A 17,893-nucleotide genomic window follows, 5' to 3' on the forward strand; every position below is an offset into this window, starting at 1 on the left:
CAATGACTGCCCTGACAGGGAACACAACAGAGAGTCCCTGATGGAGCAGGAGAAAGGTGGGGTGCAGAACTCAAGGTCTAGTAAGAAGACCAGACTTAATGGTCTGACTGAGACTGGAAGAACCCCGGAAAACATGGCCCCTGCATTCTCTATCAGCCCAGAACTAAAACAATTTCCGAGGCCAACTCTTCAGACAAGGATTAGACTGGACTGTGGGACATAACGTGATACTTGTGAGGCATGTGCCTCTTAGCTCAAGTTGATACAATAGACTAAATGGGCAGCTTCTGTCCGGAGGTGAGATGGGAAGGCAGAGGTGGGTAGGAGCTGGTTGAATGGACATGGGGAATCAGTGGTGGAAAGGAGGAGTGTGCTGTTACAGTATGGGGAGAGCAATTAGAGTCACATAACAAAGTATGTTTAAGTTTTTGTATGGGAAAAAATAAAATAAAAAAATACGTTGATAGCTCTGGAAGGTAAGCTTGATGGGAATGTTAGGAAGGAATTTTATCTCACATTGGCTGCTTTGTTACCTTAAATATTGGACAAGTGTCAGTAACTCAGTGCAAAGTGTCATCCGTTGTATTAACTTAATTCCAAAAGTTTTAGCACAAGCTGTGATTTGTGTGTTTGAATGAGAGGCCTCTGAGCACCAGAGCTTCTTTGTAACATCACCCATATTGCCAAAGATACAACAGGAAGAGAACACCCAGGACCTCTTCCCCATGGGCTCTGTGTCTGGAAATGCCAGTGACTGCACTGTGCCATGTTCACAGTAGTGCTGTGTGGTGCCCTTGACGAAGGGACCTGCTTTACAGTGTTCCCAGTCATCTCAGAATAGAAGCCACAGAAACTTCTCTGTCTTATGAAACACATCAATGACAATATAGCTGGAAATAGAATTTTACTTCCCTGAACTCCAGGAATCTTGGGTGCTTGAAACCTTTTAGCTACCTTGAGAATATAGAATCTTTTTATACTGTCTTGATTTGGGAAATGAAAGAATTATGTATATAGTGGGCTTACATGAGAAGTAAAAACTGTTTTTGGACCTTCAAAGTTAAGACCTTTCTATTTAAAAGAAATTGCTAATCCTTTTTTCCCCTCAAAAAGATTTGTGTTCTGTTAACTACTCTACCCCTTTTCCTTGCAATCTTGTCAAATATTTTTTGGAACGTGTCATGTAAGCAAACTTTTCATCTTAATTGGTGGAGTTATTAAAATTTATGGATTCTTCCCTCAAAAAAAAGATTTGTAGTGCATATATGTTTTTTTTTTTTTTCTTGACATCGATGTTTTCTTGCATGAATCCAACACTGGTCTTTTCTTCCCAACATTTTGCACGTTTGCTAGTTTTCTATTTAAGGAAATAAGTTCCTTGATGTTGGTTTGTCTTTTTCTCAAATTATATTTTTATTAGACATGCATATCTCTATATGAAAAAGCACAAGGGGTAGAATATCGTTATCTTCTTCTAAAACAATACTGAGAGAATTAAGAAGACTGAAGTACCAGGTTTGCCACTTAGAGGTCTTGCCCTCTTTCATCAGCTCTTGTGGAAAGTGCTTTCTCTCTGAAATGCATGTCCTTAGCAACTACTTGAAACACTGCCTCTCTGCTCCATGAAGCATGAATTTTCTAAGAAAAGCTTGATTTTCGGTAGCTTCTAAGCATGGACACCTCACCTAGTCTGAAGCAGACTTCTCACTCTCCACTCAGGCAACACAGTGGAACTCCGTGCAGGTTGCCTGGACTATTTCACATTACAGTAAGAGAGAGAAGCAGTTAATTTTGTAATTTCTGGAAATAAACATAAGAATATAAAACATCCTTTTTCTTATTGTTGTGTTTAGTGTCTACAGCCAGGCTTTTCAGAGGAACTTAACCTGTGCGGTTACTGCCGACTAAATGGACTGGCAAACCTTGACTTACGTTCAGCCATTAATTCAATCGAATAAACATTTGTTGATATCTTGGTGCCAGGCACTGGTGGTAATGGTAGAGGGATGGCTAATGGCAGGCTCTTTTCAAGTAGCTCATTGTAATCCATAATTAAAATGCAGAAGGTAAGGGAGATAACGACGATTGTAAACCTATGTTTAAGGCACAAAAGCAATACTGAGAAAAGGAACAATTGATTCTAGGATTACCCAGGGGAACTAGAAGCTGCCTCGGAAACCCTGGTGGCGTAGTGGTTAAGAGCTATGGCTGCTAACCAAAGGGTCGACAGTTCGAATCTACCAAGGCACTGCTTGGAAACTCTATGGGAGAATTCTACACTGTCCAATAGGGTCACCATGAGTCAGAATCGACAGTGAGTTTGGTTTTGGGTTTTTGGAGGACTGATAAGAATTCATTATGAGAACATGGGAGATGGATAATTCTACCGAAAGTACCAGCATATGCAAACATAGCACTAAAGGAGCTAAGGGACAAACCCTGGTATGGTGAGCACTCTGAATGGGTTGTACGCCTGAGGCGTAAGTATACAAGGCTGGGAAGAGACAGGGAAGCAGTAAGGAGCTAAGGACAAACCCTGGTATGGTGAGCACTCTGAATGGGTTGTACGCCTGAGGGGTAAATATACAAGGCTGGGAAGAGACAGGGAAGCACTAAAGGAGCTAAGGACAAACCCTGGTAGGGTGAGCACTCTGAATGGTTTGTACGCCTGAGGAATAAATATACAAGGCTGCGAAGAGGCAGGGAAGCAGTAAAGGAGCTAAGGACCTTGTAGTCCATGCATAAACTTTGGGTGTCTTCCCAGACACTGTGAAATAACACTATCGATTTAAAATGAGAAAAAGATACAATTAAATTTGCATTTTACAAGACCCGCCGTCTCAGCAGTATGGTACATAATTTGAAAGGAGAAGAACTTTGGAGTTCTAATAGACTTGAACAGAAAATGGATTAGTTTTCTTAACTTAGGCTTGAAGTTGTTGTTGCTGTTAGCTGCCGTTCAGTAGGCCCCCAACTCATGGTGACCCCATGCACAACAGAACAAAATGCCTCCTGGTCCTTCGCCGTCTTCATGATGGGTGCATTGGCTGGGAATCAAACCCAGGTCTCCTTCACGGAAGGTGAAAATTCTACCACTGAACCACCACTGCCCCTCTTACAGATTAGAATGTGCATTTACTTGGGAAGCTAATATGTAGGCAAGACAGACCAGAATGTGAACAAGCAACACTTGTACTCATGGCAAGCGGAATTCCTAAAAATGATGGTGAGTGGGAGGAAGTGATATTGCCCTCACTTTAGGATCATAACTGGTTTAAAAGAAAAAAAAAGCAAAGAAGGAAGTCCATTATTCAATAGTCCCTTAGAGAAATCAAGGACCTAGATTAGAATAGTGCCAGAGGGGCTGGAGAGCAGGGAGAAACATGGCATGGGAGAAACATGGCAGACGTTTAATCACCGGGCATCAGTGACGATTAGGTGAGCAAGTGGAAGACAGAGAATGAAAGACGATGCCAAAGAATGACTACCTTTTGACAGACACTTTATTCCTAATTCCTCTATGCTTTATGAAAGTGCTGTCACTAATACAGTACACAGTACTGGGGAATCCAGCACAACCGGTACACAGAAAGCTCATGGAAGCTCCATAGACACGTCCAAACTCCCTGAGGGACCGAATTGCTGGGCAGAGGGCTGGGGGAACATGGTCTCAGGGAACATCTAGCTCCATTGGCATAACACAGTTTATAAAGACAATGTTCTACATTCTACCTTGGTGAGTAGCGTCTGGGGTCTTAAAAGCCTATGAGCAGCCATCTAAGATACTCCACTGGTCTCACCCCTTCAGGAGCAAGGGAGAAGGAAGAGAACAGGATACAAGGAAAAGATTAGTCCAAAGGACTAATGGACCACAGCTACCACGGCCTCCACCAGACTGAGTCCAGTACAGCTAGATGGTGCCCGGCTACCACCACTGACTGCTCTGACAGGGATCACAGTAGTGGGTTATGGACAGAACTGGAGAAGGATGTAGAACAAAATTCTAACTCACAAAAAAAGACCAGATTTACTGGCCTGACAGAGACCGGAGAAACCCTGAGAGTATGGCCCCCAGACACGCTTTTAGCTCAGTGGTGAAGTGACTCCCGAGGTTCACCGTTCAGCTGGGGATTGGACAGCCCCATAAAACAAAATGGGACTAATAAGGCACAACAGTCCAGGGACAAGGACTAGAAGACAGGAGGGGACAAGAAAGCTGGTGATAGGGAACCCAAGGTTGAGTAAGGACAGTGTTGACATGTCGTGGGTTTGTTAACCATTGTCATACGGCAATATATGTACTAACTGTTTAATGAGAAACTATTTTGTTCTGTAAACCTTCATCTAAAGTGAGAATAGCAGCACAACTGGAAGAACGTAATTGAGGTCACTGAATTGTGCATGTAGAAATTTTTGAAATGGTGTATCTTTGACTATGTATATTTTCACCCAATAAGAAGGTCCTCAAAGGTCGAGAAGGGAGAGGATTGACATGTCGTGGGGTTGTTAACCAATGTCATTAAACAATATGTGTACTGACTGTTTAATGAGAAACTATTTGTTATGTAAACCTTCTCGTAAAGTACAATAATAAAAAATTTAATAAAAGAAAGTGCTGTCACTAAGCAGCAGATTACAGGGAACTGCTTGCCCTTCTGGCTCTGTTGTGTCATTCATGGTCATTTCCCCCCCTGTCGCCATACAGGTTGGAGCAGATAGCACCAGCTGGGGGGTGAGTTACTGTGTGGGCTCTGCTGTCTCCAAAACACATGGTTTTTTCACTCTCCCTTGCAGACTAGCTAATTTCATTCCAACCTCAAAGAACAGATAATAAATAACTACATATTTTTTAGCCCAGGAAATTTGTTAGCCAAGATAGTCTGAGGAGCTGTTCTCAGGAAGCCAGAAAGGAGTTTGGTGGAAAGAAAAGAGATTAAAGAGCACGAAAGGAAATGATCTCATTCTTGACCTAAGACTAGAGTTAAAAATTTGTCTGTTTATAGGATTTAACACATTTGAAACCAATATAACCCTGCATTTAAATTATTTATGTACATAACTCGACATGGTAGAGGAAGGACTCAGTTATGTGATATCACCATTTGATTCTTGAAAGAAGGTAAAAATTGGTTTCCTATTTCTCAGGGTTTGTTCAATTGAATTTTCTCAGAAACAATTGGTGTTGATATTATATGAAGAGGAAAGGGAAAAGAAGAGTGACTGTATCCTTTCTTTCTCATAAACACAAGTAGTATTCATTCTCATTGTGTTTCTTTTTTTATTTTCTGCATTCCTGTCCTATTGGAAGGAAGGACAATCCTCCGTAATTCAATCCTCAGTAGAAGTCTCTCTAGGATACTCAGCTGAGAATGGAACAACCTCCCTGAACATGCTATTACTCTGCAAAAATGTTGGTGGCTCATCAAAGATGGGGGAACATGTCCGTTCAGGGCCGGCTGGGATCAGGACCAAACCTGCCTCTCTGTTTCCACCTACCATTCTCATCTATTTTTCACCTACAGGTTTCAACAGTCAAATTTTCTACCTCCTTTCATATTTAAGAAATTATCTATGCATCTGCCTAGAAATGACTGTCATTTTTTTCCATCTCTTTTCCATGATAGCTTGAAAGAGTTCTTCCTATATATCTGCAGGAGGGGTACTGGGGACTACATGTGGAGTTTGCAACAACTGCTGCCCTTTCTGATTTGCAAAGAACCAACAAGACTTATTGACTCTACCTTCTTACCATCTAAACTGTGTTTTGTTTTGTTTCGTTTGCTTGTTAGCCCAATAGCTTAATGTATTCCATATTGAGTTTATTAACCTCCACTTTATTTCCCCCACCTCTCCCATAACTGTAACACACTTGTCATCCCAGCTCAGTTGCCAGACCAATTTTGGACTTAGGACCAGAAATGACTTGAGAAGTTTAATCTTACCTTCCTCCCAGCACTATCAGATGGAGGTTAGTTGTCTTCACTCTGGTTATGCAGACATGAGAAGTGCCCTAGTATTATGCATTGAAACTGGCCTTAGATTCCCTTTACAGTTATCTCTAGCATGTTTACCATTGATGTTAACTATTTACAACAAGGGATACATCATTTCAATATGTTTATCTCCATCTCCCCTGTTTTTAAGTATGATATTCTCTAAATCCAAATTAAGACATATCTCCCTACCAAGGTGTGCCTATCAAAATCTTACCCATCATTCCAGGTTTACTTACCAAATTCCATTTCCTTTCTTAAATTTTCCCTGATTTTTTTTCGTGTTGGGCATGCTTTTTCCTGTACTCTACACCTCTTTTATAACAAGTCATGTTGTTGTTACTGTTGTTAGTTGCTGTCGAGTCAGCTTTGGCTCATGGTGACCCCCATGGTGAACCCATGTACAAAATAACAACATGTTGCCTGGTCCTGCATCATCATCATCATCATTGGTATGCTCGAGTCTACTGTTGGGACCACCATGTATTTAAGTGCCTTCTGGGGGGCGGGGAGCTCACCTTCCAGCTCTAACCTGGACAAAGTTTGCTGTGATCCATAGAGTTTTCACTGAATAATTATCAGAAGTTGTTCACAAGGCCATTCTTTCTATTCTGTCTTAGTCTGGAAGCTCCACTGAAACCTGGCCACCAAGGGTGACCCTGCTGGAATTTGAAATATGGAATAACGAAAGGGTGGCTCGAGAAGACAAAGTATTAAAATGAAATGTGCAAAGACGTGGAGTTAGAAAACCAAAAGAGCAAAACACAGTTGGCATTTCTCAAGCTGAAAGAACTGAAGAAAAAATTCAAAAGCCAAGTTGCAATGTTGAGGAAAATATTGAATGATGCAGGAAACATCAAAAGAAGATGGAAGGGGAATACACAAAGTCACTGTACAAAAAAAAAAAAAAAATCGTTCAGCATTCAACCATTTCAAGAGGTAGCAAAAGATCAAGAACCGATGGTATTGAAGGAAGAAATCTAAGCTGGACTGAAGGCATTGGAGAAAAACAAGGCTCCAGGAAATGACGGAATAGCAATTGAGATGATTCAACAAACGGATGCAGCACTGGAGGTGCTCACTACTCTGTGCCAAGAAATTTGGAAGATAGCTAGCTGGCCAACCAACTGGAAGAGATGCATATTTATGCCTATTCCAAAGAAAGGTGAGCCAACGAAAAGCAGAAATTATTGAAAAGTGTCATTAATATCACACACAAGTAAATTTTGCTGAAGATCATTTAAAAGCAATTGTAGCACTACATCAACAAGGAACTGCAGAAATTCAAGCCAGATTCAGAAGAGGACATGCAACGAGGGATATCATTGCTGATGTCAGAGGAATCCTGGCTGAACGCAGAGAATACCAGAGAGATGTTTACCTGTGTTTTATTGACTATGCAAAGGCATTCGACTATGTGGGTCATAACAAATTATAGATAACATTGTGAAGAACGAGAATTCCAGAACACTTAATTATGCTCATGAGGAACCTGTACATAGAACAAGAGGCAGTCATTCGAACAGGGGATACTGCATGGTTTAAAGTCAGGAAAGGTGTGCGTCAGTGTTGTATCCTTTCACCATACTTGTTTAGACTGTATGCTGAGCAAATAATCTGAGAAGCTGGACTATATGAAGAAGAAGGAGGCATCAGGATTGGAGGAAGACTCACTAACAACCTACAATATGCAGATGACACAACCTTGCTTGCTGAAGGTGAAGAGGACTCGAAGAGCTTACTGATGGAAATCAAAGACTGTACCCTTTCCTATGGATTACACCTCAACATAAAGAAAACAAAAATCCTCACGACTGGACCATAAGCAACATCATGATAAATGGAGAAAAGACTGAAATTATCAAGGATTTCATTTTACTTGGATCCACAGTTAACGCCCACGGAAGCAGCAGTCAGGAAATGAAACGACCCATTGCATTGGGCAAATCTGCTGCAAAAGGCCTCTTTAATGTATTAAAAAGCAAAGATGTCACTTTAAGGACTAAGGTGTGCCTGACCCAAGCCATGGTGTTTTCAATAGCCTCATATGGCTGCAATAGCTGGACAGGAATAAGGAAGACCAAAGAAGAATTGATGCCTTTGATTTATGGTGTTGGTGAAGAATATTGAATATACCATGCACTGCCAAAAGAATGAACAGATCTGTCTTAGAAGAAGTACAGCCAGAATGCTCCCTGGAAGCAAAGATGGTGGGACTTTGTCTCATATACTTGGACATGTTATCAAGAGGGACCAGTCCCTGGAGAAGGACATAATGCTCGGTAAAGTAGAGGGTCAGCGAAAAAGAGGAAGAGCCTCAACGAGATGGATTGACACAGTGGCTGCAACGATGGGCTCAAGCATAACAACGATTGTGGGGAAGGACCGGGCAGTGTTTTTTTCTGTTGTACACAGTTTCACTATGAGTCACAACTAACTAGATGACACCTAACAGCAACATATATATTAAAATATATAAAACATACAATTTTATATATTTATGTATATGTGTATATCTTTTTAAACTGATCTTTTGTGGTAAATATATAGGTAACAAAACATCTGTCATTTCAACAATATTCACACGTAAGTTTCAGTAACATTAAATATATTTATCACATTGTTCAACCATCACCATTAACCATTACCAAATATTTCTATCACTAAACTGAGTTTTTCACTTATCAGTATATCCTATGCATATTTATATTCCACAGCTCTGTTTCCTCTTCCTCAAATGCAAGCATAGCATTTTTTACTTTTGTTGCTTCTCACTGAACACCTTGCACTGTGCCTTGGGTATAATAAATATTCAATAAATAGACTTTATTCAAAAATGACTTAAAGCACTTCATGATTGTTTCAGTGTAAAATTATTAAAACAGAACTTCTGTCTTTAAAGATTAACACTTAAAACCCATGTTGCTGTTCTTGAATTGAAGTCATGACGTGTAACACTGACTTTTCCTTTTCCTTTTGCATTTCTTTCCTTTCAGTTTGTTGCCCAGCCAAATTGTCAACAGCTGCTTGCATCTCGCTGGTACGATGAGTTCCCAGGCTGGAGAAGACGACACTGGGCTGTGAAGATGGTGACGTGTTTCATAATAGGACTTCTTTTTCCTGTCTTCTCCGTGTGCTACCTTATAGCTCCTAAAAGTCCCCTTGGACTATTCATCAGAAAGCCATTTATCAAGTTTATCTGCCATACAGCTTCTTATTTGACTTTTTTGTTCCTGCTGCTGCTTGCCTCTCAGCACATCGACAGGTCAGACTTGAACAGGCAAGGGCCACCACCAACCATCGTCGAGTGGATGATATTACCGTGGGTCCTGGGTAAATTATATTACTATAGAAAATATAATAAAAATGTGTTACTGCCATGGCATTTTGTTGCTCAGTGAAGAATAGTCATTACAGTTTGGGACATAGGAATGTTTAAAACAGGCTGTGGCTATTGTAGCTCCCATCCCTAATCACCAAAGCTAAATAAATGTTTTATAAGCTGAGGTGGACCTGCTCCTCAGTGGAGCCTACAAAATGCAGACTTAAGCTTTAGCAGCCTAGATTTTAGTGGCTTCATATCCCAAGTATGATCCTCTGTTTTTGTTTGTTTCTTTGACTTTCAAACCTTTTCAACATGTATCACTGTCATATGTATATAATCATTCTAATTTTCTTAATTTATATGCTTTTTAAAAGACAAGTACAAATCACTTTACGGAATTACTATGTATACATAACTAACCATTTTTAAAAATCATATTTGGCAGAAAATTTGGGAACAGTGAATGGTTGTACAACATGATGAACTTGATTAGTGTCACTGAATGGTACATCGGAAAAATGTTAAAATGACAAAAAAAATCAATCTATTTAAATTTATCTTTAAAATTAGATGTTAGGTCAAGAAATAGGAAATTAAACAATAGAGCATCCCCCATTCTCTATCTTTTTATTGTGCAAAAAAAAAAAAATTATTTGTATCTGCAGCAAATATTGGTAAGGTAGAAAACTTTAAAGTAGCTAGTGAAAACCTTGTTTTCTTTTGTTCTTGTTGTTATAGCCATGGCTGAAATTTCCATTTTAATGATTCTTTCCTCTATCCTGCTGTGGTTTGCTGAGAAATCACATCTTCTCAATTTAGCTAATCCTTTTAAATCTCTGATATCACATCCATCTCATCATTTAGTAATTAGAAAATATGTGATAAATTTCATGATTCACAGTCTGAGCTGATCAGTTTGGATTATCTGTCAAAACTGCTGAGAGTCTGTAAAATGAAGTAAGGGCAGAAAAAAAAGAAAGTCTATCTGAATCTGAGATAGATATACTTTTCAGTTTTAAAGGATTATAAATACCGTAAGTACTGGCAATAAGAAAATTTCATAGGGACTAGATTGGAAATGCTTTATGCATGTTACTAAAAAAGGAAAATATACCTTCTCAAGTAAACCTTAAAATAGAGTAGCTTCTCATTAATCAGAAGCACATTAAGTATGATCTTGCTTAAATTATAAGGAAGAATTAGACCATCCATAAATGTCCTTTTGAACAAAATAATTATGACATTGCAGTTGATATGAAAGATAAAATTACCCTGCTTGTCTCAGTTTAAGTTAAATATCTCATATCATTTATGTTTTCTACAGAGTTTTCTTCATAGAGAATTTCTTTGGAAAAATTCTTACAGAATAGGAATTTAAGTTTCTCATTATGGGTAACTTACACTGAATGTTCCAAAATCCTGACGTCCCAAAAGAAATAAGGAATATTTCATTTTGAAATATAATGCAATGCAGCATAAGCAGATATAGTATTTCCAGTCTTTCATTTATGCTATCGATAAAAAAAAATTGTTGAGCATTTTCTGTGTGGTTGGCTTGATTCAGAGTAATAGTGATAAAAAAGTGAAAGAAGGAAAGTGTTGCCCTTATGAAACTTAAATTCTATTGAAGGAGATAGATAAGACATAAAGAGATAACATCAGAAAATGGTAAATGGTATAAAGAAAAATGGAAGCTCCAAACTTTCAATAACTTGTAAAATTAAAACTGTCACTGGCAGCCTCCTACATACAAAACTTACAGCAGAATATCCCATGAAAGTTAACTGGAAGAAATCACATCTGAACCACAGCCAAATGGTTAAAAATGTGTAGATTTAATGGTGAGAATTAGAATTCCAGTCGAGTGTAATACCTGCTTGTCTTAGTCATCTAGGGCTGCTATAACAGAAATACCACAATTGGATGGCTCCAACAAACAGAAGTTTATTCTTTCACAGTCTAGTAGGCTTGAAGTCCAAATTCAGGGCATCAGCTCCAGGGGAAGGCATTCTCTTTCTGTCAGCTCTGGAGGAAAGTCCTTGTCATTAATCTTCCCTTGGTATAGGAGCTTCTCAGCGCAGAAACCCCAGGACCAAAGGACACACTCTGCTCCTGGTGCTGCTTTCTTGTTGGTATGAGGTCCCCCTGTCTCTCTGCTCACATCTCTCTTTTGTATCTCAAAAGAGATTGGCTTAAGAGACAATCTAATCTTGTAGACCTCATCAATATACCTGCCACTAATCCATCACATCAATATCACAGGATTTACAACACATAGGAAAGTCACATCAGATGACAAAATGGTGGACAATCACAATACTAGGAATCATGGCGCAACCAAATTGTTACTCATATTTTGGGGGGACACAGTTCAATCCATGACACTGATAGAGGAAACACTTTCTGGCTTTAGGGAGTTAATTTAGCTGAGAATTTTTAGAATGAAAAGAGATTTTCTAAAATCAAAAAATATATCTCAATGATCATCTTGTTTAAATAGCAGGCGTTAAGAAAAATAATATTTATATGTCAAATAGGTATCTCAAAACAGTTGTATTTTTCATCAGGTCTGAGGAATTCTGTGCCCCATATCAAATTTCTAAGTGCTTTACAAGATCCGTAATCGTAAGAGGTACACTCTTGTTATTGGAGTGTTGTGGAAAATGCACTGGGCTTGAATTCATACCCAGGTTCTACCATCTACCACGAAGAGACAACTAAACCTCTCAGGAGTTCAGGGTCTTCTCTATAAAATGAAGGTTTTAGAGTAGATGACCTCTACAGTTCCCGTGAGTTCTACCATTCTATGCTGATGTGTCGCTATTATTAAGGCAGAGAAAATTGCTCATTTTTTCCTGATCAGGGGTAGATGGGTGGGGGTGAGGGATAAAGACATCAGGGTAGGAATGTTTTAACCTTTTACGAGAAGTGTCATATATACAGAAGGCATGGTCTGAGATGATGACTGTGTTAATGAGTCTCCATATCGTCTTACCCAGTCCTGCTGTCTGGTAAATGTGTGACCTCAAGTTTCTTCACATCAGATTTCACAGTTCTTCACAGTTATGTGTGCGCCAGTTAGATTCCTGATGTGTAATAACAAGATCAAATGACTTAAAAAAAAGGGTGTGACTTACTTCTAATCTCCAATAGTTATAAATGTGTCCCTCCAATCATATTGATTTCCCCAGTAAGAGGTTTCAGTTCTATTTCTGGGTTTTTCTCAGATCTTCTTGAATCCACTTAGATTTTCAACCCCTGTCATCCTTGTGAGCTACTTGTATAAAGTAATGGGGTTTTTTAGTACTAAATTTACTTTCAATCTTCAGGGGATGTCCCAGACATATAATACCTTAATTTATGAGAAAACCTTACTTTTAGAACTCCCATTTTGTTTATAATCACAATAAGACTTTTGCTTTATTTGTTTTATATATGTCTATCATAAAATTGCACTTTCTGAGTAGAAAAATCCTCTAGCTTTAAAGCCTAGCCTCTAAAATCAATCCTGTTATCACCTTAAGAAGTATGGATTTGCTTGGGATTTTCTTTTACATAATTTGCTATATTTCGGCAATAAGAACTCTATTCAGCATCACAGATTCAGATATCTTGTGATTTTTTGTACAATGTAGAATAATCTTCTTATATTATTGTCAATATCTTTTCTGTTGAAGTTAAACATTTTGTTGGCTTTTTAAGTTACAGTCTATTGAGTTTTACATCTTTAGAAAACTGTCTACAATGATTCTTATATCCCTCCACTGTGGTGTCATTGATAAGTTGTGACTCATCATCCTACAAAGATTTTTTTCCTCCAGACTTGCCTATATTGAAGGTTATCTAGCCTTCTTCCATCAGTCAGCCTCCAGAGGTCTTCCTGCAGATACTGGCTAACAGGATGAACTTCAACATATAAATAAAGAAATGTAAAAGCTTCATAAAGGGATCAGACTTGTGGTTGTGCTCATCTTGCTACAATCTGAGAAACCAGATTTTAACCAACTGAGAAAATTCGTCATAGATAATTCAGTTAGAACTCTGTCAATAGATAGGTAGACTCTAGACAGATACCCAAACCATACCAGTTGCCTTGGAGTTGATGCAACTCATGGTGACCCCGCGTGTGTCAGAGTAGAACTACGCCCCACAGGACTTTGAATGGCTGATTCTTTCAGAAGTAGATCAGCAAGGTGCCTCTGGACGGACTCGAACTTACAACCTTTGGGTTAGCAGCCAGGCATGTCAACCATCTGCACCACCCAGGAACTCCTTCTAGACGGAGACCAATGTATTTCTCAGACTGTCAAATTATGCATTTAAACTAGAGTAAAAGTGGAAACAATATAAGAAGTAAAACAATCAATAATTCACATGATCCTAATAATAGACCTATAGACTTTTCAAGTGTCTAGAGAGAAAACGTGACTGGGAAGACTAAATGATGGATCAGAAGGAATCTGCCTTGCCGTTGACCCTGAGCCTCTTAACTTACTCAGGGTTGGATGTTTAACATATAATAAATACTAGGGATATGAACTGAAAGATCTCTAGGTTTCCTTTTAAATCTAATGTAAAATAATCCTAAGATAAATTCTTTTTTCCATAAATTTACATGCAAATTAAATATAGCATTTTACATGTATAATGTACATTGTGACAATTCATCTAAATTATAGTAGCAGTTTTATCCCAAATGTTATTTATTTCTGGGGATAATATGGAGTCAAATATGAAAAATAGAACCCCCCCCCCCCCAAATAAGTTGGATTCCAGTTTTCAGGCATCCTCCAAAACCTGAGGGGATTTTCCTCAGATTCTGGGATAACTCAATTATAACAACAAAGTCTGTGTCATAGCTTATCTCCATGCAAAGAAAAAAGTACATGTATATGAAATACCCAAGTGTAGTCTTATCTGATTAGCTTAGCAAAAAATTATGAAATTGACGACATTTTTACAAAAGAAGTAGAACGTTAATGAAGGCTATCACATTAATGGAGCCCTGGTGGCACAGTGGTTAAAAGCTCGGTTGCTAACCAAAATGTCTGCAGTTCAAATCCACCAGCCGCTCCTTGGAAATTCTATGAGGCAGTTCTACTCTATCCTATATAGGGTTGCTATGTGTCAGAATTGACTGGATAGCAACAGGTTCGGTTTTTTAAATCGCATTAAAAAAGCAGGAAATATTTGTTCCCCATGAGAAAACAAAATGGCTGCCGCATTGGCTTGGCGTTATGTGTACACCTAAAAATAGGCCACAATTAAACTGTTTACAGATCTTTGTACGCTGAGCATTAGGATAAGGGTGAACTGAGGAAAAGATGTATCACAGGAAGATATAGAGCCCTGTTAAAAATAGCTTCTGGTGAATTCTCAGGCATACGCTAAGAATTGCTCATAACATCCGGATTATACATCTTGCCTATGACACATGCTTTGTAGAATTTTTTCTCTAACAAAATTGGTCTCTCATTTCCATGATTTATTTTATATTTTTATATTTTAAAAGGTTGATATTAAGAAATCTGAAAATTTCAACAAGGCCTGCCAAATTGAAGATGTAAAATGAAAAATGCTGATCACATTCTTATCTAGATAAAGAATCATAGAAGAGGCAAGCAATCATATATATTTTTTTCTCCCTTATGACCATTTCTTCATCTTTTTTCTTTGTTCTAATAAGCATTAATATCATATGGCTTCAAGTGCTCATCCTTTGAGCCTCACCCCTGCATTATCCAGGCCCCTGACTTTCTGAATCCCAAGCCCCAGATAGGAAGAACATTGTCCATCCCCTCAAACAGCTACAAAAGATATCCTTGTAATTATAAGAAACAAGCCTATAACCTTTCTCTTCCCCTTTCCTTCTTGGTACTTTGCTCTAACAACGTCAGAAAACTACCTGCAGACACAGAGAGACACTCAAACACAGCTGCAGAACATCCATTCATTAATTTAACCAGGATATTTTAATTGTCAAGAAAACCAGCTAGTCATTGCAGTGTGACATATGATCCTCATTTTCCTGTTTATCTGTGGGGAAAAAAATAAACATGTTAAGGCCACCTTTAGGGAATTACCAATGCTAACGCATTAGAATCTAAAGCAAGAAAATATTTATGTAAATTTATTTATTGTGCACCTACTAACGCTGAGTAAATTAGTTCTTTATTGGAGAGAAAATGAACTATTTAAGGCCAATGTGATGCAATAAAAATCTGATAAACCAGAAGTGAAATCTATCCAACTTGAGAGAATGTTTGTCAACATGGCTCAGATGGTTCAAGAGAAGGGAAGAGGACGTGTGGACACCTTGAGTGGGAAGGTCAGAGTGGAAAGCTGGAGGGATGCGTGGAGTGCTTTCATTGCAACAGGATAATAATGATAATAGTGGTAGTAGCAATAGCAGTAATAATCATAGAAACTATGAAGTTAGGCACTGTGCTAAGTGATCTAAATGCATGTTCTCATTCGCACTTCACAGTAACTCCATGTAGTAAATGATGTTAGTATCGAATTTCACAGACGAGGAAATAAATAGGCTTAGAGAGGTTAGATCACTAGTCCAGGGCTCAGTGGTAGAGGAGGAAAAACAACAACAAAAACCACTTCCTTTGAGTCAACTCCACTCATGACGACCCCACGTGTGCAGAGTAGAACTGCTCCATAGGGTTTTGAAGCCGTGACCTACCAGAAGCACATCATCAAGCCTTTCTTCTGAGGTGCCTCAGTGTGGGTTCAAATCGCCAATCTTTTTTTTTTTTTTTTAATTTTATTGTACTTTAAGTGAAAGTTTACAATTCAAGTTAGTCTCTCCAACAAAACTTTCTACATACATTGTTATATGACCTTAACTGCTCTTCTCATACTGTGACAGCATACTCCTCCTTTCCACCCTGACTTCCTCTGTCCATTCAACCAGCTCCTGATCCTCTCTGCCTTCTGATCTCACCTCTGGACAGGAGCTACCCATTTAGTCTCATGTACCTACTTGAGCTAAGAAGCACACTCTTCACAAGTATCATTTTATGTCCCATAGTCCAGTCCAATCCTTGTCTGAAGAGTTGGCCTCAGGAATGGTTTTAGTTCCGGGTTGACAGAGAGACCGAGGGCCATACTTTCTGAGGTTCCTCCGGTCTCATTCAGACCATTAAGTCTGGTCTTCTTACTAGAATTTGAGTTCTGCACCCCACCTTTCTCCTGCTCCATCCAGGACTCTGTTGTGTTCCCTGTCAGGTCGGACATTGTGGTAGCCGGTCACCATCTAGTTCTTCTGGTCTCAGGCTGATGAAGTCTCTGGTGTATGCGACCCCTTCTATCTCTTGGGCTACTACTTTCCTTCTGTCTTTGGTGTTCTTCATTCTTCTTTACTCCAGGTACGTTGGGACCAATTGATGCATCTTAGATGGCCGCTCTCTCGCTTTTAAGACCCGAGATGCCACTCACCAAAGTAGGATACAGAACATTTTCTTAATAAACTTTGTTAGGCCAGTTGACCTAGATGTCCCCTGAAAGCATGGTCCCCAAACCCCAACGCCTGCTGCTCTGTCCCTCGAAGTGTTTGGTTGTATTCAGGAAGCTTCTTAGCTTTGGGGTTAGTACAGTTGTGCTGACTTCCCCTGTAGTGTGTGCTGTCCTTTCCTTCACCTAAGATAATTCTTGTCTACTATCTAGTTAGTGAATAACCCTCTCCCTCCCTCCCAACTCTTGTAACCATCAAAGAATGTTTTTTTCTGTGTTTAAACCTTTTCTTGAGTTCTTATAATAGTGGTCTTATATAATATTTGTCCTTTTGTGACTGACTGAATTCACTCAGCATAATGCCTTCCAGATTCCTCCATGTTATAAGATGTTGCACAGATTCATCGTTGTTCTTTACGGTTGCATAGTATTCCATTGTGTGGATATGCTATAATTTGTTTAAACATTCGTCTGTTGATGGGCACCTAGGTTGTTTCCATCTTTTTGCTATTGTGAACAGTGCTGCGATGAACATAGGTGTGCATATTTCTATTCATGTGACCTGTTTTATTTCTCTAGGATATACTCCAAGGAGTAGGATTGCTGGATCATATTGTACTTCTAGTTCTAGCTTTTTAAGGAAGCACCAAATCGATTTCCAAAGTGCTTGTACCATTCTACATTCTCACCAACAGTGTATAAGTGTTCCAGTCTCTCCACAACCTCTCCAACATTGATTATTTTGTGTTTTTTGGATTAATGCTACCTTTGTTGGGGTGAGATGATATCTCATTGTAGTTTTGATTTGCATTTCTCTAATGGCTAAAGATTGTGAGCATTTCCTCATGTGTCTGTTAGCTGCCTGAATGTCTTCTTTGGCAAAGTGCCTGTTCATATCCTTTGCCCATTTATTAATTGGGTTATTTGTCTTTTTGTTGTTGAGGCTTTGCAGTATCTTGTAGATTTTAGAGATTAGACACTGATCGGATTTGTCATAGCCAAAATTTTTTTCCCAGTCTGTAGGCTGTCTTTTTACTCTTTTGGTGAAGTCTTTTGATGAGCATAAGTGTTTGATTTTTAGGAGCTTCTGGTTATCTAGTTTCTCTTCTGG

The 17,893-nt window shown here is 38.9% G+C and overlaps 1 protein-coding gene across 10 annotated transcripts in view; it reads left to right on the forward strand.

Moving 5' to 3' along the window:
• Positions 1-17,893, forward strand: part of TRPC4 (transient receptor potential cation channel subfamily C member 4) — a 331,985-nt gene that overhangs the window by 243,592 nt on the left and 70,500 nt on the right. For 8 of the 10 annotated variants that reach the window (XM_004389953.2, XM_004389954.2, XM_004389955.2 and 5 more), the window contains one exon: positions 8,990-9,326. The exons of 1 other annotated variant lie outside the window; for it this stretch is intronic. In XM_004389953.2, the coding sequence (XP_004390010.1) occupies positions 8,990-9,326 (337 nt within the window). The remainder of the gene's footprint in view (positions 1-8,989; positions 9,327-17,893) is intronic. One more of the 10 variants, XM_023724924.1, reaches the window with a different exon arrangement.

This window comes from Trichechus manatus, unplaced genomic scaffold (assembly GCF_000243295.1).
Source record: "Trichechus manatus latirostris isolate Lorelei unplaced genomic scaffold, TriManLat1.0 scaffold00270, whole genome shotgun sequence".
Classification (NCBI taxonomy): Eukaryota; Metazoa; Chordata; class Mammalia; order Sirenia; family Trichechidae; genus Trichechus; species Trichechus manatus.